The 23,380-nt window shown below is 25.2% G+C and overlaps 1 protein-coding gene across 6 annotated transcripts in view; it reads right to left on the bottom strand.

Moving 5' to 3' along the window:
• Window positions 1-23,380, bottom strand: part of LOC100201911 (dual 3',5'-cyclic-AMP and -GMP phosphodiesterase 11A) — a 69,531-nt gene that overhangs the window by 30,785 nt on the left and 15,366 nt on the right. For 2 of the 6 annotated variants that reach the window (XM_065811008.1, XM_065811011.1), the window contains 7 exons: window positions 14,278-15,310; window positions 5,544-5,633; window positions 4,896-4,958; window positions 3,263-3,352; window positions 3,032-3,178; window positions 2,684-2,745; window positions 1,036-1,123 (listed from right to left, as the gene is read on the bottom strand). In XM_065811008.1, the coding sequence (XP_065667080.1) occupies window positions 1,036-1,123; window positions 2,684-2,745; window positions 3,032-3,178; window positions 3,263-3,352; window positions 4,896-4,958; window positions 5,544-5,633; window positions 14,278-15,310 (1,573 nt within the window). Of the gene's footprint in view, window positions 1-1,035; window positions 1,124-2,683; window positions 2,746-3,031; window positions 3,179-3,262; window positions 3,353-4,895; window positions 4,959-5,543; window positions 5,634-14,277; window positions 15,311-15,410; window positions 15,830-17,104; window positions 17,203-17,315; window positions 17,528-17,586; window positions 17,979-23,380 lie in introns of those variants that run through there. The other 4 variants (XM_065811009.1, XM_065811012.1, XM_065811013.1 and 1 more) reach the window with 4 other exon arrangements.

The raw sequence follows: 23,380 nt of genomic DNA, 5'->3' as shown, positions 1-23,380 counted from the left end.
TCACCGAAGGCCTTTTGCAACATTCGATACGTTTCAGAAGCAGAAATATCATTCCGCAAACAAAATTTAACAGCACTTCTTTGCTCAACAAAATTAGACATCGTGAAAATCGCCGAATGCACTTTTGGTACTTCAGAAACAAGCGTAAACAAAAAATAATAATTATGAGTTTGACATGTAATTTGGCGCAAATGTTAATGACATTCCTACTAACTTAAAAATAAAAAAGATTGGACGATTCGAATAAGGCGGGAAGTTTAAATTAAAAATTCACCTTACTTTTTGATCACAGTAGTATATTTGTATATATATATATACAAACATATATATATATATATATATATATATATATATATATATATATATATATATATATATACACACATATATATATACACACATATATATATATATATATATATATATATATATATATATATATATATATATATATATATATATATTATAATTTATAATTTATAACAACATCATAAAACTATATAATGAACAATTTAAATTTGAACTGCCTAAAATTTAATTACATTACATTAACTAGCACAAACTTAGTTTGCCTAATTTAAAAAAAAAAAGTATATATCGCAATAAATAATTTCAAAAAAAAAAGTATATATCGCAAATAAATATAAAAAAAAATAAAAAGAGTTAAAATGAAATGAAATGAATTACAAAAAATATTTAATTTAAAAAAATATATATTTTTCTAAATTATAATGGTAATTAGCTTTTTTAACTTTTCATAAGCTTAAAAACAATTAATAACATAACTAAGACTAATGCTTTATTTTTTGCTTATGTTTTAAAATATATTATCTTTAAAGTAATTGTTGATTATACTGATTTATTTTATATCTTATAATAACCAAAAGTCAATATAAACAAAGTAATGATACACAAACATAAACCATATAAAAAATATATAATCATATAAAATAAACCATACAAAAATATGTAATAATATATATAAACCATATAAAAATAATAATAATACAAACCGTATAAAAAATATATATTTACCTTTCGATTTTTCAAAGCTACAGAATCAGCAAGAGTATCAAAAAATGGATCAAAATAAGAAGAAAATACAATGCTGTCTCTTTGAAATCTAAATATTTTATAATATATCAGATTAGAATATAAAAACAAACTTTTTGTAGTTATTAATTTAATTAGGTACTAATTGGTTTGGCAGTAATTTGATTGGCTATAATTTGATTAGCTATAAATTGACCTAGTTTTAAATAGGTTTTTTACCCAAGCCTGAAATAAATTAAACAAAATTAAAAATCATAAGCCATTTAAATACTTCATTAAACTAATTACCACATTTATTTAGAAAAGAATCGAGAGTAAAATGATTCTATTTTATAAAAATTAATCTCTAGTCTGTAAACATTCAATTTTATAAAATTTTGAAAGGTTGATAGAGGTTTAAAAATTATTGTTAAAAAAAAGCCAATTTATTTAATTGAATTCTAGTTTTTCAAACATGAACATTAACTTGAATTCAATTAAAATCTCTCTTGGTGAAGTCATTTCATTTTAATGCAGTAACTCTGAATTAAAAAATTAGGAGTATGAATGCACCCAGCTTGATGACTAGTGTGATTTTAGAATGACAACAATTTGTTAATATTGCTCAATGATATTTTTATATTCCTCAATGACATCATCTTGTAACCTAAAATCTTTAACTGTTTAACTTTGTGTACGGCATATTTTGTGGTAGACCACAAAATATGCCCACCATGGTGTGATGTGAGTCTATTTGATGTGATAGTCTTAATACCACAATGTTACACCTGTTTAAGCTTTACAACATTTTGGCAAGAGTGTAGAGACCAGTCCTGCTCACATATTAAGAAGTGCTTTTGTAACTCTTATTATTAAGATCTAATTAACAATGGGGGTTAAAAACACTATTTTAATTATCTAAATCATTTTTATTTAAGCTAGTTTAGTAAATTTTTCACAGCTATATTAAATAATAGCATATCTTGATGTTAAATAATTCTTAAACGAAATCCTTAAACTTTAAGAACAACTTAAAGTTATTTTATAAACTAAGTATTAAATATGATACTGTTATGATCAGCCATAATTATTAAAAATACTTGATTGAGAAAATTCTTTAAAAGAAGCAGAAAAAATAGAAGGAAAAAAAACAAAAACCATAGTAATTAAAACCAAATGAAAAAGTTTGATTCAAACAAGAAAGATTATAGTATAATATTAAATATTAACTTGCATTAAAATTTTGACAACAACAAATCAGATGACTTTGATTTATTTTTAAATTTAAATTAATAGAGAAATTTGTATTAAATTTAAATGAATAGAAAAATTTATTTTTTTTTGAAACTTTTCGTTTTTAATACATTCATCAAATAGTTTAAACAAAATATATAAAAATATAGCACATTCAAAGAAATATGTTTTGATTAACAAATACCAGTAGAAATACATTCCTAATAACTTAATATCTCTATAAGTGCCACTTTATTCAAAAATCTTTTTTAAAGAAAAGGTTTGTGATTAATAGCAAGAAAAAGTAATTTTTTAAGCTTAAGTATCTCTATGCAGTCTTAAAGTTATTTAAATTGTACATTGTATACTTATTTTAAACAAATATTTTTGAAATTCTTTTTTAAGAAACAAAAAATACTTTGAATATCGATATTCCTCTTTGTTGTCAGTAGCTGTCAGCTGAAATAACTGTGTGAAGATCTAAAAAGGTAAAAGAAAAAATACTTAAATGCATTCTTATTTATTCTTATTTTTGCTGAATATAAAATTAATTAAATGTTGATTATGATGATAATGATGATGATGATGATGATGATGATGATGATGATGATGATAATGATGATGATGATGATGATGATGATGATGATGATGATGATGATGATGATGATGATGATGATGATGATGATGATGATGATGATGATGATGATGAAGATGATGATGACGAGTAAGTGTTTTTTTTGGTTTAAAAAATTAATAAATATCTAACCTCATCTGTTTCTTTAGGATCTTCAATTAACATCAGTGAACTCTTTTTACATTGGAACATTGTAGTAGCCTTGTCAAGAATCTTTTGACTAAGATCAGTAAGAGATATCTGTTCTTCAAATACACAGTGAGCTAACTCCAATAATGACTTTAAACACACAAAAAAAATGTTTTTTCATAAGAATTTAAAATTTTTTAACTTATTTAAGTAATTCCACAGTTTACAACTTACTTTGTTACGGTCAAATTCTTGTTTAGAAAGTTCAAACAATTTTGCATTGTTAATGCACACAGCACAAAAGGATAAAAATCCAATTCCTGCCTAAAGACACAACAAACTGAAAAATATAAAACTTGTATGGTTCTTATAAATGATATACACTTGAAAATACAAATACAGTAAGTTAGCCTAATTTCACTCAACATTCAGAAAGTTTAATTTATTTATCAACACTTTGATAATTCATTGTATGATTTCAATACATATTTTTAGTTATGTTTAACATGATATTATATTCAAAAGTTCTGTGTTTGCAAAATATGACTTAAATAAGCTGGTTGGCAAACCCATTGGAGATTTTTTTTCTATATATTCTAATAACTTTCAATGACATGTGAATGCTGCGACCATCTAATAATATCAATTATTGATTAGCATTTTATTGATGACATATTAACAGAGAAAAATGACATTTATAGAAATAGAAGAGAATTTAAAAGGAGTAATACCATAGATTATTATTTTATTAATTACTGAACGAAGTAATTGAAAAAGTAAACACTTACTGTTTGCTTCTAGCCACTTAATGCAATAAATGATTTTCAATTATTGACATGTATAATAAATTATTATTTCATTAACTAGCAACCATTTTTATTTATTAAATAGCTTTCTTATTTTACACCATAATAAAATATAAACATTACTGTTAGATTCAAAATAAATTCTAATGAACCATGTTTTTAAAGTCTCTAAAACTAGCTTATTATTTAAAAATTAGAAAGTTTTAAATTAGTAAAAAATATTTTTTTCAAACTGATGCATTAAAAACCCTCTCACAAGGATGTCATCAAACAAAATATATATTACATATTCTGCTAGAGGTAGTCCTACTTTTTATTAATCTGTTTTTACATTGAGACATTTCTTAATACTTTTCGTCTATAAAAAATTAAGGTAAAAATGACTTAAAATAGTGGCAAAAATACACAAACGTACTCTATTGAACACACTATTGTAGTATGTCAGCCACCCCAATGGCACCGCATATACCGCTGAATTTCCAATGGATTCAAAATTCCCAAAATTCAATTATGTTTTTTTTTTTGTTTTTTTTTGTTGAAGTAATAGGACAATATTAATAAAAAATTCCAATATTTTGTAAAACAATAATAATTATTCCCAATATTGTAAATATTGTAAAAATGTGGTAAAAAATATATTCCTGGCTAATACCCACTTACTCTATTGCACACACTACTAAATACACCCAGTAAGCACAGATGTCCACGGAACGCCTATACAGCATCTTATGGACATCAAAAGTTCATAGGACATCCTTAAGATGCCCAGCAGACATTCTGTGCCGCTTGGCACTAACTTACTCTATTGAACACACTATTGAACACATTAACTTAGTCTATTGAACACACCATTGAATATATAACTTACTCTATTAAACACACTATTAAGTACTCTACATAACCTATATTTTTTACAGAATATATAGATTATATGTATAACTTTGAAAAGCATAACAAATATCTAATTTTATAATTATTAAAAAATTTATAACACTTGGTACACTTGTTACTGTGATAATAGTATCACAAAAAACAAAAAATTATAAAAAATATTTTAAAACCTGCTGATCATCATTTGTGAATCCTCCTGATTTATGATTAATTCCAACAATTAATGCTGTTAACTAAAAAACGTTTAACATTAAAAATTAAAATGTCATTTGTAATCATAAATCACCAATTTGGAATTATGTGATTTTTAAATGTTATGCTATTATAAAATGTTATGCCGTAAAAATAATGTTACAGAAATAATGGTTAAATGCACTTTAATCATAAATTTAAACAATGGAGAAATTTCATGAAAAAATTGTATTATGATTTTATAATTTAGTTATAAATTGTTTTATTAAATTGGTCTAAGACATATTGGCATAAGTTTCATAACATCAATAAGTACTTTTTTTTTAATTATCAATATTTTTTAACCAACTTTTTTTTAACTAATAATTTTTTTAACTATTAATAATAATTAATAAAATTATTTTTACTTTGTATATTTCTTCAAATCATGTTATAAACCATGTTATGAATAATTTAAAAAAATTATAAGTGAAAAAACTTCAGTTTTTTAGTCTTAATTCAAATTTTACAGAAAAATTTTGCAACAAATTAAAAAAATTGTAAGACAGAAACTAGAACTTTATAATGTTACACATGTCTTTTTATTAGATTTAAATTAGCTCAAAAATACACAATTTCATTAATACCTCATTTTTGTTATCAATAATTGGCTGGATAAGCACATTTTTAACTTGATTATCATACCATTTATCATATAATTGATCAAGTTGAGTGCACTAATAAGTAAATATAATTATACAAAAAAATACTATTACATAATTCAATGACAAAAACAAGAATCACATAGTAAACTTCACTAATATATTTTAAAGAGTATAGTCACTAATCACACAGCTTTAAACAACAATGTGATAACTTTCTAATAACAGTTATACACAGTTAAGTAAATAATTTCAATTATAAACCCATAACTGCAGCTGAATAATTGTTGTATTATTTACTATATATTTATTACATAGTTAATAATATAACTATATATTATTACAAAAATACTATAAATATTAAATTATTAACTGCATATTTTTTTTCCTACATTTTTTATTGAACTAGAACTTAAAGAGAAAATGTTTTTTTTTAAATACTATATAAGAAACCCAATATAGCAATTACATAATATAATATAAACAAAATATATGTAATATATTATAATATAAACAAAATGATATATTAATATAATTTAATATAAACAAAATTCAGCATTTTTTAAAATGACTATGTTTCTCATGTTTAATACACTAAAAATTTGTTTTTAGGTGATAATAAATGACTTTTTGTCATTCCCCCTATTTAGCATACCATTTTATCAGTATTGCCTTAAAAGTTTTTTTTTTGTTTTTTTTTTAAACATCTTTGCTTCCAACAAGGCTGCAAGCAACCACTAATTAAAGTACTAATGGAAGAGAAAAGATGATGATTGTAGAGCAAGATAACGATTGATGGACGACCTAAAGGATTGTAAATTATATGAATCAGGAAAGCAAGATGACGGAAGCGAATTCCAAAGAACAGATGTTTGAGAAAAAAATTAGACAAATAAGAGTTTTTGGAGCACTTAGGAACAGTCACAGAAAAAGGTTGAGACTTAATTGAATGACGAGTAACACAAGAATAAATTTTAGTAGTGGGCACAAGAGACGCTAGCTCATTTTTAGAAAAGAGAAAGGGAAGCAGCATTACGACCATGTGATAATGGTTGGAGGTTGGCTGCATGAGCAGGTCCAACTATTTACAGCCCAACTATTTACAGGTCTAACTATTTACAGCAGGTCCAACTGTTTACAATGCGTTTTTGCACCTTGTCTAAAAGAGAAAGCGCATCATTAGAAGATCCGCCCCGGATATGGCAACAGTATTCCATACAAGGCCGAATTTGAGATTTATAAAGATAGAGAATAGAATCCGAAAAAGGAAAGTGTCAAGCTTGATAAAGAGATGCAACCTTAGCAGATGCTAATTTTGCAACTGATTGGATATATGGTTTCCAAGAAAGATCGGAAATAAGAGTCAATCCTATAAGATGAAGAGTAGATGACTCATTGAGTACATCACCATTCATAAATATAGGAAGATCTAGATCATTGTGATAACGATTGGCTGAAAAAAATTGAGTTTTATCTGTATTGAAGTTCACCAGCCACTATGAGCCCCATGCTGTAGCAGAAGTGAGATACTTTTCAAGCTCAAATGTCCCCTCCAAACAATCAGAGAGTGTTGGCTTCTTATCACGACAAGAATAAATGGTAGTATCATCAGCAAACAATGCCACCTTAGATGTGAGAACATTTGGAAGATCATTAATGTAAATTAAAAAGAGTATAGATTTTTACCCAAGGGCCATCATGAAGAAAATCACGGAAAGAGTCCCAGTCAGCTCTAAGGTAGTTGTAAGACGTACAATAATAGAGGGATTCAGGTGATGAAGAAGAATGAGATATTAGTTTTAGAGAGATCAAACTGTGATCAGAAGCACCTAAGGGTGAATGTGGAGAAACTGAGCATTGACTAGGATCAGAAACAAGACATAAGTTGAGTAGAGAAGGTAAATGATTTGGGTTGTCTGGAAAGCGAGTTGGAAAGTTGACTATTTGAGTTAGAGATTGAGAAAGGCAAAGGTTGTGGGCTTTAATGCTTGCAGAGTCACTGACACTAGAGCCAAGTCATTCAGTGTGATGAGCAATAAAGTCATCTACAACAACAGTATTAGCTGATGGATATAGTGAGAGTGGGCTTGGTCAATTTGATTAGAAATAACATCAAAAAGAATGCAGTCTTGAGATGAAGGAGATCAATATTGAACAAAGAGAAAGGCGATAGAGTGAAGTGGTGCTAAACGAAAGCACATGAAAGAATAGTCTGTGGATTCAAACCTAGTTTCACGATGAATGGGTGAAATCTTACGAATGTAAATGCCCAGGCCAAGCATGTGACTATTGAAGTCTTTACGAATTAACGGAAGATAACCATCAACACTAAGATCGCAAGATGAGACAGCTGAACTCATATTAGTGTCACAAAGAGCAAGTAGGTCAGGTGAACTTTGCAAGAGATAAGACTCAACAGAAGGAAAGTTATTTCGAAGACCACGAATATTAGTGAATGATAGGTTTAGAGAACTTGGTGATGATGGTTTTTTGTGTTATATTGTTTTTGGTACTTATTTTACCAAAAGTACAAACAGGGACACCAACCATGCGCAACATGGCACTGTTAATACTTTTTTAGCTGTTGATGGTATCAGCCTCTCTGAGAGCTACCACAGAGTTCGAGAAACTTGACTACCAGCTGGCCTCAGAACCATAAAACTGAGTTTTAGATCTGTACCCTAATTAGAAGATAATAGAATGAGTTGCCTAGTCATAAAAACAGAGACACAAGCAAAACACATGCATTGAGTCAAGAAGATCTAGTATTCAATATCCTAAACTGGAAACAATGTATTAAAAATACATCTGCGCTAGCCTAATAGATAAGTTCTGCAATTGTTCATGAAAGCCTTATAAGTTCTGCGAGTGTTCATGAAAGTCTTATAAGTTCTGCAATTGTTCATGAATTTCAGCTAGTTAAAAATTATTTCAGCTAGTTAAAAATAAAAATCGAAGAACAGCAAAAATTTATTTAAAGAAAAACTTTTCTTACAAAATATAGTAACAATGTAACAGAGTTGTCTATTTTTGTTAATTTTTTTTTATGAATTAAAAACTATTTTCTTCAAAACTTTCATGTCAAATGTCAAAAATATTTTAATGTCAAAAAGTGAAACACAAATAGCAATGCATATTAAAAAGTATAGAAAATATTGAGCCAGAGTGAAATACAAATTTTTAAATAATGACATAGTCATGCGAAAAAACTACTACAGAAACAATACAAAGTAAAACAATAAACAAATTTAAAAACTTTATTTCAAGTAAGCATTGTAATAGCACAAATGTAATAAACATTACTTAAGACAGTATAAAACATTTAGAACCAATTTACAAAAGTGGTAAGTCCTATTCCATGTTTGATAGCCTTAAACAACTTAAAAATGTATAAATATTTTTTTTTGTATAGAATAAATGTTTATCTGAGATTATTGTTGTTATAGGAATCATTTGATGCACATCTATGTTTAGTTGATAATAGATATTGGAAAACTTTTTTAAATAATTCACTCCCAGCCTAAAAGCTCCCAACAAGATACAAAATGTCTAACACACTTTTTGGCTTTTCAGGTTCATCGAGTCGTTCTGGTGAATACATAGCAGATTAAATACATAGGGTATTAAATGAAATTTTTCATAAAAAGGTCATGGAATAATAGATAATAAAGCAAATATAGAAAAGGCATGAAAATTATAAAAAGAGAGCTGTTCTTACCTTAATTGCTTTGGATATATACAGTATTAGGATCTCAATTTGCTTTTTAATGATTTTATAAAACTACCTATTTATTATTATTTATTATTTTTGTAATGTTACAAGCAACAGGCATTGAAAAGGAAATCAAAAAATTTCACATATTAAGTGCAATACTTAGAGAAATTCAAAAATCAACAGTTAAATCAAGCACTTCATTGAAACTTCCAGTAAAAACAGGTAATTGTAAGTTTTATACAATTAATTATAACACATTTTAAAACAATCTATCTAATTCTAACCTTTTTTTATCAAAATAAGATATGTGATTCAAATCTATTTATGATATTTTATAATGATTTTGGTGGGATTCCATTATGGTGTGCTTTGAGAGTAAACAGAAAAATAATCTCTGTTATCAGTCAAGACAACAAAAGACCACACTCCAATGTTGTAATCTGTAGTTGAAATTTTTTTATAAAATAGAAGATAATAATAATCAAGACATAGTAAGCAGTTCTTTAACAAAAGAAGAGAAAGAAGAAATTTTTTCTGTTAAGCAAAAAAATTGCTAAACAGAAATTCATATGACAGCTTATCAACTGATCCCAAGCATAAAGGTAGTTATTTATATATTATTATGTTTTTATTTTTTTAAACAAAGTAAAAAGTTTTATTAATTATTTTAAATATTTGATAGAAATTTTTGCTGTAAAATTGCTTAATACCAGCTTACCAACTTATATTTTGATGTCTGATTTAAAAAATTACCAATGTAAGAGTCTTTTCAAATTGTTTTTTATAGAAAGTTATTGACAAATTTCTCCAAATTGGCAGAAAAAATTTACATTCATCTTTTGAATTATCATAAGTAACTGCAAAAATCCTTTAGCTTCAAGCTACAAGTGCTTCCAAAATAAATAGCATTGATGCAAATATTTACAGTGTCAGAAGAAACAGATTGAAAAATAAAAAAGCTGGAAAATTAGTGTTTGTATTTCAAAATTTAAAACTTAAAGCAATAGGCATGTGTTTACCACAATAACCAATCTTACCAAAAGAATCAACAAATATTTTAGATGATTAGTCACTTGACCAAGAATTTGAATCATTTGAAAAAGAATCACAATTTTCTTTTCAAAATTCTAATTTTGCAAAATTAAAATTTTGAAAAGAACAAACAATTGGTAAACCATTTTACCAAAAAAAATCTGTATGTTATTAACTCTCTTACTTTTATGAGCTCACAATTTAATAAAATTAGAATAGTTCACATTTTAATAAAATTAGATTAATTTTAATATAATCTAACAATGAATCTAAAAAACTCAAACAGGACTAATTAGAACTATTTTAGAAAAGTCTGAAAAAAAGTAAGCAAAACACTATAAAACACTGCTAAAAGCCAAAAAAAAAAAAAAAAAAAACTCAACAAAAACCCTTAATAAAACTCCAACTCTCCTTAGCAAAAAAAACAAGTTTTTATGCATCTCTACGCAAAAGAAACATTGTTTAAAGAATGTTTAGCATTAGTGTTTTTTTTATCTTTGCTTAGTCATGCTCTTTTTAAAGCGTTTTTTATAATTATGTTTAAAATTTCTGGTGTTACTTGTTAAATCTCTTTTTGAATATTGAATTGAAGTTTAATTATGCCAAATGTAAACACATTCTCTTATATATATTCCTTTTAAAGGTCCAGTTAAATCTGACATGCATGATGGCCAGTTACTATAACTCGCCATTGAGAATGCCATATTATCATACTAATCAAAAATGTTCCATAGCAACACCATAGTTTTTCTTGGTGTGTGAACTGGACATAATTTTTAGGCTGTATAGATAAAACATTAAAATTATAAAATGAAAAGATACAAAAAATTATCAGTATGTTAATTTTAGTAAATAAAACCAGCATTGTTACATTTAATAGTGCTTTTTATGCTACCATTCTGGATATATTTGCAAGACTGTGATGAACCTCAGCTGTCAATGGTTTATCACAAATATTCTTTCAAATTTAAACAGATTGGTAGGATAACAAACACTATTAAAAACAACAAAACCACCTCATTTTTCCAAAAATAATCCTTCTGAAAATGCTTTGTAACTGTTTATTTTGAACTTTAATTTTACTGAATAAATGAAACTATATCATATCAAAATAAAAACATATCAAAAAAACATCAAAATATTTTAATTTTAATGCTTTACCTATACTCCCTAAATAAATGAAATAAGGCTACAATCAAATTTGTCAAAAGAACTAACATAAAAAAATATTAAAACAAATTAAAAAATATTCTAAAAAATTAACATGAAAATAGAAACCTTACATATTTAGACTAACTAAAATCACCTAATGTGATAAAGAGCTTGAAAATATTGGCTATTCTTTTATAAATTTAGAATCATTTTTAGGTTATTATCTACTGAACTAATCAATAATAATGTTATTTTTCATTATAGTACTTTGCACAATCTCTTAAGGAGAACAAAACCACCTTCTTGGAATTTTTAGATGATTGGATTAATATGCTTCATTCAAAAATGTTATCATTCTTGGTGACTTCAACATTAATGTTCATTTAAATGACCAATATGCTAAAAATCTAAAACAATCTATAAAAAAAAAACAACTAAGCGTATATTCCCATAAACTTTGTATAAATGAATAAAGCTAGAATAAGCAAATAGCTAAAAATTTGGACCAAAAAGTTAAACTTTCAAACCATTATACTACCAACAGTGTGCCTCTACTTTTATTGAGGTATGTGGTATTATTATTTATCTCTATTTTTCTCAACTTTATTTTTCTTGAGGTATATGGCCTCTATTTTTCTTGAGGTAAATAATGATAACTATATACCCTAAAAAAATTTCAAAACAAAGCAATGAAAATTATGCTGAAATATAACTAGTCAACTCACAAAACAGAACTTTTAAAATTAATTTATTTGATCAGTATGAAAAATTAAATAATTTTAGATAATAATTTGAATAATGATAGAATAATTATAGCATTATGTTTTATTCATAATACAACACCAAGTGAAAATGAATTATTTATGCCTTTCTATGTGAAGGATTGTGAAGTACATTTACAAGTACAAATACATTTACACACTAGACAAGCTGGTTACTTTAACAGAAGTTACCAATCAAATCGAGCATGGCAAAAATCACTATTTTTTTAATAGTTTTAGCAAACTAGAATCAAAAAACTTCACAAAAAAAAAACTCATTAAACATTAGAGAAATTTTAACTACAAAAATACATTAAACTTGTAAAGAATTTTAAATTAGCTAAATAAATAAATAAAAAAAATACAGAGGATGTATTTATATTAACATTATACTTTTCATTTTAGTTTAATATTTTATTTAGTATATTATTATTTTGATTTGAAATATTGTAATATTTTGTTGTTAGATTCAAACTTCAGAAACTATATTAAGAGATATTATATAATTTACAAAATTTTTGATAAATTGTTATGCAATAAACTGTTATATAAAATTTCTTAAAAAACTTAAAAACTAAAGTTCTAAATTAATATCAATCTCATAAGCAGATGCTTACAGCATTTTTACTAACTTTACAGGAAGGAAGTTTGATAAAACATTTTAAATTCTAATTGGTTTATGTAATAAAAAGAATAATTGCATATTTATACAGCCTCAATTTAGACAAGAGTTTTTTGAAATTGACTAAAATAAATTTAAAAATAAATCAAATTAACACATTTCTTATCTTTCTGATAATATAATTTGTTAGTTTTCTATTGTTGTCAAAAAAAGAATGTTGAACATATTTTTTTGATATATAGTAATTTTTTTTTTTAAATAATTCATTTTTTGTAAATAACATTTTGAATTATTTTGACGTTATTTATTTTATGTGCAATTGTGAGCCCAATAGAAAAAGGGCACATGTCATCTGTGAAGTGATTTTAGTACACAAAGACAACTGATACCATCAAGTACCATTAGAATCAATAGTATTTAAAAAACACTTTTTTACTTACTGTAACAATTAATAGTAGAATGAATATCAAATTCAAATTACTATCCAAATATAGATTTTTCTTAATTCTTTTTTCCTGACAAAATACAATATAGTGGCAAGTGACACCTTTCCACTGGGTCCCTAAATTGAGAAGCTATTGTTGATTTAAAAAATTATGGTGGTGATCACTTTCCCTGTATATTGAGGAAGCAAACACTACTATTATTTTGTATCTAATATGGGTTATAGTATAATATATAGTTTATATATAGTTTATATATATGTATATATATATATATATATATATATATATATATATATATATATATATATATATATATATATATATATATATATATATATTTATATTTATATATATATATATATATATATATATATATATATATATATATATATATATATATATATATATATATATATATATATATATATATATGTTTATATATATATATATATATATATGTTTATATATATATATATATATATATATATATATATATATATATATATATATATATATATATATATATATATATATATATATATATGTTTATATATATATATATATATATATATATATATATATATATATAGATATATATATATATATATATATATATATATATATATATATATATATATATATATATATATATATATATATATATATATATATATGTACACCATGAGCTATCCTATATATAATTTATAGGATAGCCTATATTATAGACTTTGATATTTAAAATGAAATCTAAAAACAAATCAATCAATATTATAATGAAACTATTTTACGTATTTGATTGAAGTATTAGGGGATTCTTTTAAAACAACTTATTTAAAACAAAAAACTAAAAAATTGGCATTGACAAAGCCAACTTTGCTTAGCTTTCTTTTATTTTTATTTACTACAACTCTTATTTTTCCTTTACCAACAACTGAATCTTTTTATTAGGCGAAAACAAGGATGTTATTTATTTTATGTGTTAAAAACCTACCTTGCTGAGATCATTACAAATAAAACTTTCTCCGAGAACTGCGATTTGTCCTATCAGTCCCTTTCCAAAAGGAATTTCGAGTAACCCTGGAAACGAAAAGCTCTCGTAGCCAATGTGTTCATCAATGCTTACATTATGAATTTTTTGTTTCAAAAAGTTTCCACTTTCATTTTTTTCCACTAAATATAAAGATGCTTTATCAAAATTTAATAAAAATCCAAAGTTTAAAACGATTTTTAGACATGTCCTATTTAAACTTAAATCTGTCGTTATATCTGTAAGTACATCGAACATAACGTCGTGTTCGCATATTTGCCTTTTTTGCATGCGATTTTCAAAATTTACCAGCCTCGCCGAAGCAGACCCTGAGTAAACAGACGACTGTATAAACCGTAACAAATTTCGTGTTTTACATCTAGAGTCCGTTTCTTCGTCCTTTATAAATTCATATTTTTTATTTGACTGATTATCGCATATAATATCGTCGTCGGATTTTGTTCGATGCTTTTTATTTGATAGTACGCGTAACTTCGGAGATAAGCAGTTTGAATTTAATGCATTCTCATTTGAGGACGGATTTAAATATTCCATTTTAACGTCTGGCCGATATGGTTCAGATTTTCTACGCAGAATACTTGTTGGGAATTTGTTTGAATCAGAATCGTTATTTTCAATTTCCAATTCAGGATTACTCTCTAAAGATACTTTGCTTACTGGAAACACCTCACCTTCAAAATCGTTAATACTGTTTGTGGAAACCTTTCTTCGAGAACCTTTTATTTTATCAGTCATTTGTACATCGTACCATTTTTCAATTAAATCCATGGATGCATATTTTATAAAATATTGTTCTGCAAACTCGGTATTTGAATGCAAGTAGTTTATTACAAACTGGTTCGTGAACTCTTTGTTAGTGTTTAGGTAATGACTTATTTTATTTTCAATTTTATAGAAACCATTGTTTATAACTTCAGGCATTGTGTCAGAAGTAAAGTTCATAGTAGGTATATGATCGGTCATCATTGCTAAATCCCTAAAACATTCGCAATAGCACATTAATTTACGTAGCTTAAATTGTAACTAAGTAAAAATAATAGAAACAAAAAAAAACTATGCATAAATTACGTAATTACATAATTAGTCAATTAGGATTTTGATAATGTAACAGAGAACAAGTGCGTATTTTAAAAAAAATATCAAAAAAGTAACTTTAAAGACCGCATTAATTTCAAGCTTTATTAATTGAAGGTTTAACGTTGAGAAAGAGAGAATTTTGATTTCTTGTTATAAATTGATGTATTTTTCGCAATAACATAATTACTCTTTAGCTGCATAAAAATATACTAATGGAATCAAATAAAGATTAGAGACTATTTAGTAGAAATTACAAATTTAAAATGATAAATGTTTTTGAGTAAAGCAGCATAATCTTTAAAACGTTCTTTTTTGAATAAAAATAAATTTTTGTATACTATTTCCATTGAATAATGCATGAATCAAAATGCAATTATAACAAAATAAACAAATAGTTTCACATTTATTTTTTTTTTTTATTTTTTTTTTTTTACTCAGACAAGATTGTTTTTGTTTTTTAGAGATTCATTTGTTAATAATTAAATGGATTTCCGGTCACGCAGATTAAAGTAACAAATAATGTTGCTTGGTTGCATGACGTAATTTATTGTTACTTCAAATTTTATATTCAAACTCCATAGCAAGTTTTATTTTTAAAAATTACTTAACCACCGTGTGTAAATATAGTATTTGTATATAAATATATTTTTAAATAATAGATAACGCAACTTAATATAATAAGTATCAGTTTAAAAATAAATATTTAATAATAGATAACAAATGTTTTTCTTTTTTAAATAAATATATAGACAAGGTAGATATATTAAATTATCTAAAGTATATAATATATCTTAATTTTTTTTTTTTTTAATATTATCCTAACTATTAATAAATTTTTATTTTTGAATTGGCATTAAGATACTATTTTTAAATTTTTTAATTTATTTTCTATCTATAAGAAAAAACACACAAGTTTGTAATGTAAGTATGTATATGTGTGTATGCATGCAGAAATGCACGAATATATGTATGTATGTATGTACGTATGTATGTATGTTTGTATTTATGTATGTATGTGTGTATTTATGTATGTATGTATGTATGTATGTATGTATTTATGTATGTATGTGTGTATTCATGTATGTATGCGTGTATGTATGCATGTATGTATGTATGTATGTATGTATGTATGTATGTATGTATGTATGTATGTATGTATGTATGTATGTATGTATGTATGTATGTATGTATGTATGTATGTGTGTATGTGTGTATGTATGTATGTATGTATGTATGTATGTATGTATGTATGTATGTATGTATGTATGTATGTATGTATGTATGTATGTATGTATGTATGTATGTATGTATGTGTGTATGTGTGTATGTATGTATGTATGTATATATGAATGTATGTATGTGTGTATGTATATATGTATGTATGTAGGTATGTGTGTATGTATGCATGTATGTATGTATGTATGTATGTATGTATGTATGTATGCATGTATGTATGTATGTATGTATGTATGTATGTATGTATGTATGTATGTATGTATGTATGTATGTATGTATGTATGTATGTATGTATGTATGTATGTATGTATGTATGTATGTATGTATGTATGTATGTATGTATGTATGTATGTATGTATGTATGTATGTATGTGTGTATGTATATAATGCAGTTTATTTAATTGAAATTAAGACGATAAATAAAAATAATAATCTCAATTAATTGTATGAATGAAACCTTGTTAAATTTAAGTGGATGCAAGTTATTTATAAAGTTCGTTTACTTAAGCAACAATAAAAACACTTCCGCCATTTCCCAGAAAAACTCTCGAAAATGAGGGAAAACCATTATTTTTTTATTATTTCATAGTTCAATATCTGTTTTACTATTATTAACTTAATAAAACATCAATAATTTACAACCACAACAACTAGATTTTTTCATTTACCATAGAATCTTTTCTATTCTGATTGAAATAACTTCCAATGAATTTACAACTGTTCATTTAGTTGATAAAATAACTGTTTTTTAATTAAACAATATTGGATAATATAACACTGAAAGTTTCAAAAAATCGTAATTGTTTATGTTGTTTTTACATTTCGATATAAACCGTATTTTAAATACTTCGTATTATTTCTAAGATAAGCTGTCAAGATTATATATCATAGATTTACAAAAAAACATGAATATACTACACAGTAAAAACAATAATATACCTTTTTTTTAACTCTTTTTTCATTTAAAAGCGTATTTCATAAGTACAAAATATTTATAAATGTATTAAATGTTGTGTTCTTCTTGTAAAAACCATTTTGTTCATTAAATTTTTTAAATATTGTTATAATTTTTTTCTTCGAAGCTGAAGAAATAAACAAGAATTAGCGACACATGGTGATTATTACATACATTTAAGTGTTTCTGAATCCCTTTTCTAAATCTGACTCTGTTTCTTTTATGAAAACAAATAGAAAGATTTTTATTAATCCATTAGCATGGTTAGGTTTTAATAGAGGTTTAATTGATTAACAGCTGGTATTTTAATAATTCTTATTTCTCATTTAATCATTCAGTGAGTATATACAATCGCGCAAAGTTTGTTATTGTTTATAAAATTTACATCAGAATGAGAAAAATTAAGAAAATGCTGTATTTTAGATATTTTTTGTTTTGTTTTTAACTTTGTTTATAATACATGCAATTGCAAAAAGAGAACTGTAATCAGTAGAGAAACATATGGCAAAAAATGCAGAGTTGCCGTATGCAGTGACCTACGCAAAGACAAATCTGTCGTACGCAACAGCGTATACAATTACAAAATCACATCTATCTTATACAGTAGCTAAAGCAGGTTAATTATCCAAAGTGACGTATGCAGTAGCAAAAGCAGGTCTAGCATCAAACTATTTCTAAATTAATACAAAAAATTTTTTACGATTAATAGTTGCGGTCTTAAATTTTTCGCAATGGAATAAACTCTTAGGATTTTTTGACTACAATCTGGCGACAACTTTTAATGTAGTTTTAATATTGAAAAAAAAAAAAAAAATGAGGTAGCAGTTCCCATTAAAATAACAATTGTTATAAACTATTAATAAATATAAAATATTAATAAATGAAATTTTATTTTAATTAAGCTCTACTTTTTAATTTTATATTAAAAAAAAAAATAGTAATTAAGGAGTAATTATTAATTTCAGTACACTTGAAAAGTTTCTCAAACATGATTCTAAATCTTCACAAAGTTATTGATTATTTTATTATAATATATTATTATATTAAGTAGTTTATTGGCTTCGAATTTTGAGAGATTTTAAAATTGCTGTGAACATTATTAAGAGATTTAACCACTTCTGTGTAAAACGGGTAAATAATTTTTAAAGGAACAATTTTTTTCCATAAAAATTAAAATCGGCCAAAATAATAAAGAAAACATTAGAGGTAAAAATTAGAACTTCATTTACAAACCCCGAACAACACAGCAAGAAATAATTTGTGAAAGTTTTAAATCATTCTAAAAATCAAGAGTATGCTCTTTGTTCTTTTTCTTTATCTTTGATCCTTTTTAAATAGATTTTGACAAATTTCTTGTATTGATACCTATTATGAACGACAATTTTATCATATAACCTATTCAATTTGAGTTATTTTTCTTTTGTTTTTTGTTTCAATGTCCATAAACTGATCAGTTTTTAATTGCGGTTTTCTAAAATTTTTATATATGCCACTTGCTTCATAATTAAACTCAAAAACAGCAGATGATACAGCTATTTCAACAATACTTTGGGTTACATAAACATATTTAGGACATTTTTTGCAAATGATATTATTGACTGCCTCAATAATATTGTGTGTGTCCTGGCAACTCTTGGATAATAGTTCATGTTTGCTCAAACTTTAAAATATAGGTTTCAAATTTTTAAAATTTTTGTAATTTGATTTACCTGTTATTTTATTTGACACCCACTTCCACCAGCTATTACATTATAGACAAAATTTATGTCATTCTGGTTCATTGATAATACTTATGTTATATTAAAAGTATAGCTCAAACATATATCTTTATTTTTTAAATGCTTGTGTAATTTTTCCTAATTACTGTCTGTAAAGTAACTACAACTTTATCATTTATCTTTCCTTCATCTGACAATTTACTTAATTTACTTTTATTATTTGACAAAAGTTTCACAATCGTTTTCCCATACGCTTTTGAACATATTTAACGCATACTTTTTATCAAGACCAACCTATGATCGTATGGCTGATATTTGTTACCAACATTATGTGAGGAGTCACATTTAAGACAAACGTTACTATTTTACTATAACGAGGGTTTTTCTTTTGTTTCAAAAGTTACATCATTTTTATAGAACAAATTTGTCAATGAACTTTTGATTATTTGTCAATATTAAAGTTAATATTAATACCGTTAATCGATAATAAATATTATTTTGCCATGTTCCATAAACAGAAACATGGCAATCAGCAATACTAGCATTTTTATTGTTAACATCCATCAAAAGAAAATTATAAAAAGAAAACTCGAAAATTAATCAAAAATAGTTTTATGTATAAGTATATATTATTAATAAACATAAAATATAAAATTATAAAATAAATTCAAGCAATATTCACTGTAGAATAGTGAATAGAATAGTGGCAGTAAAAATATATTATAAAAATAAATAGAAAAAAAATACTAATATAGCAGCTATTTTGAAATTTATCTACTTTGCTTGTTATGAACATTCAAAAGTTTTTATGGATTGAGCGCTTTTTTATCAATGGTCTTGGTATATTTATGAAGAAAATGTATAACTTTTTCCTATTTCTAAAAAAGCAATGACAGTTACTTTTATTAATTCCAAATTTGTTTGGAATTATTTGCAAAATAATTCCAAATTCGTGGTAACAAATGTACTTACTAAACATTCTTTTTTAAATAGAAAAGTTCATAATAACAGTATATTTGTTCACATATTCTTCCTTTTTATTCTTAACCTTATGAGTAGTATTCATTATCAAACATGACCATTTGAACAACTGCAATTGAACTGCACTTGAACAACTTGCGATTGGTGATGTTAAAACTTTGTTTCGTTTATTGCTTTATGTGTCTGATTGTTTTTGGATTTATATTTATGTTCTCTAATGGTGCAAAGAGTCATTTTTTTATGTAAAAAAGTGGAAAACAAACTTGTAATAAAATTGTCTTCTAAAAAAGCATGCAAGTGTAGTCAAATGGTATATAAAGTTCAAGCTATGGAACTTATCCTAAAACTATTTTAAGTGCTTATAACAAAATTAAGCAAAATAAATGTTTTCAAGACTTAAAAGTTTTATTTTAAAAAAGCCAACCACGTTTCTTTTTGTAGTTGTTATATTTTGCTTTTATGTACCCGAAATTTTGCAAGCAAAAATTAACGATACATAATTAGTTCATGAATTAGGTTTATGACGTCATTCTATGAAACTGACTGTCATATTCTCTCGAGTTAAATGGCTAATAAACACATAGTCAATAAAAAAAACCACAATATTGAATAGTTTTTCTGGATTTTCAGTATGGTATTAATTTCTTGGCGGTGTCTCAAAAATGCATTGATTTTTATTATGGAGAATGAGCATTTTGCATTACATTGTAAATTAAAACATGTATAAAGTTATGGAGAATTTTTTTTTTTTTTTTTATGTATATTTATTTGCTTTCAATAAAAAATTACAATTGCCAAATAACTTTATAACAAATACAATCGGCTGGACTTCCAGAAGATCATACGATCTTATCATGAAGCTCTTTACAATATCAAATAATGTGCTCTTTACAATATCAAATAATGTGATGAACTGTGCGTAGAAATGAATCAAAAATTAGAAAAAATTTCTGGATGGTTAAGGGCAAATAAACTTTCTATTAACTCAAGTAAAACTAAGTTTTCTTTATTTCATTCTTCTTATAAAAAAAAAGAAGTTGAATCTTCTCGTCCAAAATTGTTTATTGAAAATAGAGAAATAAGTAGGGATAATGTTACTAAATTTTTAGGTGTTTTTATTGACGAAAATCTAAATTGGAATAAACATATCGCCAATTTAAGTAGTAAAATATCTAAAAGTATCGGAATAATATACCGATCACGACATTTATTGAAAAAGCCGCTACTCAAACAAATCTACTATAGCTTTGTTCAAAGTTATTTAAATTACGGTAATACAGCATGGGGTAGTACCTATAAAAGCAAACTAGAACCTCTCTATCGTAAACAGAAGCATACTATACGAGTAATTAATTTTAAAAATAAAAACGAACACACAAAGCCTCTTTTTGAACAGATGTCTTTACTAACATTGTTTGAACTAAATATATATAATGTTCTAAGTCTTATGTATAATAGTAAAATGCTAAAAACTCCTTCAATTTTCTATAGTCTTTATAAACAAAAGCTCGAGTATAAATACCTGTTGCGCACAAATAGTACCCTTTTTGAGCCTTCATGCAAAACTAAGCTTGTGCAATTTAAAATTACTTATCGTGCACCTCATATCTGGAATAAGTTTTTATTACTTAATCAAAATATTATTAACCTTGAAAACTTAAATGGCTTTAAAAAAACTATTAAAAAGAGTATTTTAAAGTATAAAAATTTACTTACTGATTTTTTCTAAATTTGTTCACTGCTAGCTTCTTATATAAACTCTTATTTTTTAATATACTTTAATATATGTTTCAAACATTGCGTTAGCAATAAACGTGGTAATATTAAAAAAAAGTAACGATACATGTTTGTATAATTGTTATCTTACACTTTAATACAATTATAATGTAACAATTTAACGTAAAAATTTTGTAAATAATTTAATTTTTCTATACGTATATATATATATATATATATGTATGACAATGTAAAGCGGTTCTTGATGATAAGACCTTTTGGTCTTCTGCAAGTTTCCCGCGTTCTTCTTACAGTTCGTATTACAGAAGTTTGTTTATTATTTATGTTTGTGATTTTTTATTTTATATATATTTATATGTATATTCAATCTTAACGAATATTTATTATGTAATCACGAAAATGTATACTATGGAACAAAAAATACATTAAAAAAAAAAAAAATATTATAATAATTATTATAAAATCAAATTGACCAATAAAACAAATTAACACAAACTATATATAACTGCATTTAAAATATAAATATACTGGATAAAATATATGAAACAAAAGAACGAAAAACAAGCGAAATATTTTCCGTTAAAAAGATAACTTTTTTTAATTTTCGTTTGAACTCCATTTCAAAGACAAATCAAAATTAGGCAAAACTATTTTATTCCATAAATAAGGACCGCGATAAAAAATAAATAGTTGTTCAAATTTAGTATGACAGAAAGGTTCTTGGAGATATTTTGCATTACGAAGATTGTATTTGTTTATGGGTGTTACATTATACAGGAGATAAATGATTTTTACAATTAAATATGAAACATAAAATACTATAAACATTTAGTTTGTAGGGTAGACCGGGGGAATGCCGACACCTTAATACAATTTGATTTTTATAATTTTTTCTAGGTTAGTTACGATTTTGGTAAAAGTACCTAAAGATTTTTCCTAATTTTCTGCATCAAATTAATATGTAATGTTTTAAAATTATTTACATTACAAATGTTACATGAATGTTTTTCGTAATTTAAGCACAGTGTCGGTATTTCCCCAGCCACCGGGGTAATTGCGACACCACCTTGGGGTTAACCGACATTAGTAATTAATAAGACAATTATTTTACCAAACATGTTTATTGTTTCATAGAGTAAATAAACGTAGTATATAATTGATAATAACAAAGTAAGACAGGTTAACTCTTTGAGATACAAAAAAAACCTTTTTCAAATCGAAAATTAATGAGTAGGGCAAAAGTCACAAATATCGTTTTCAGGGGAATCATAACCACTACTATCTGCATGCGCCCATTTTCCACAATAAACACAATGATACCAGAGTTCAGTTTTTTTCCATA

The sequence above is a fragment of the Hydra vulgaris genome, chromosome 11 (genome assembly GCF_038396675.1).
Source record: "Hydra vulgaris chromosome 11, alternate assembly HydraT2T_AEP".
In the NCBI taxonomy this organism is placed as follows: Eukaryota; Metazoa; Cnidaria; class Hydrozoa; order Anthoathecata; family Hydridae; genus Hydra; species Hydra vulgaris.
Note: the sequence above shows the minus strand (reverse complement) of the source record. Positions and strands in the feature narration are given on the sequence as shown.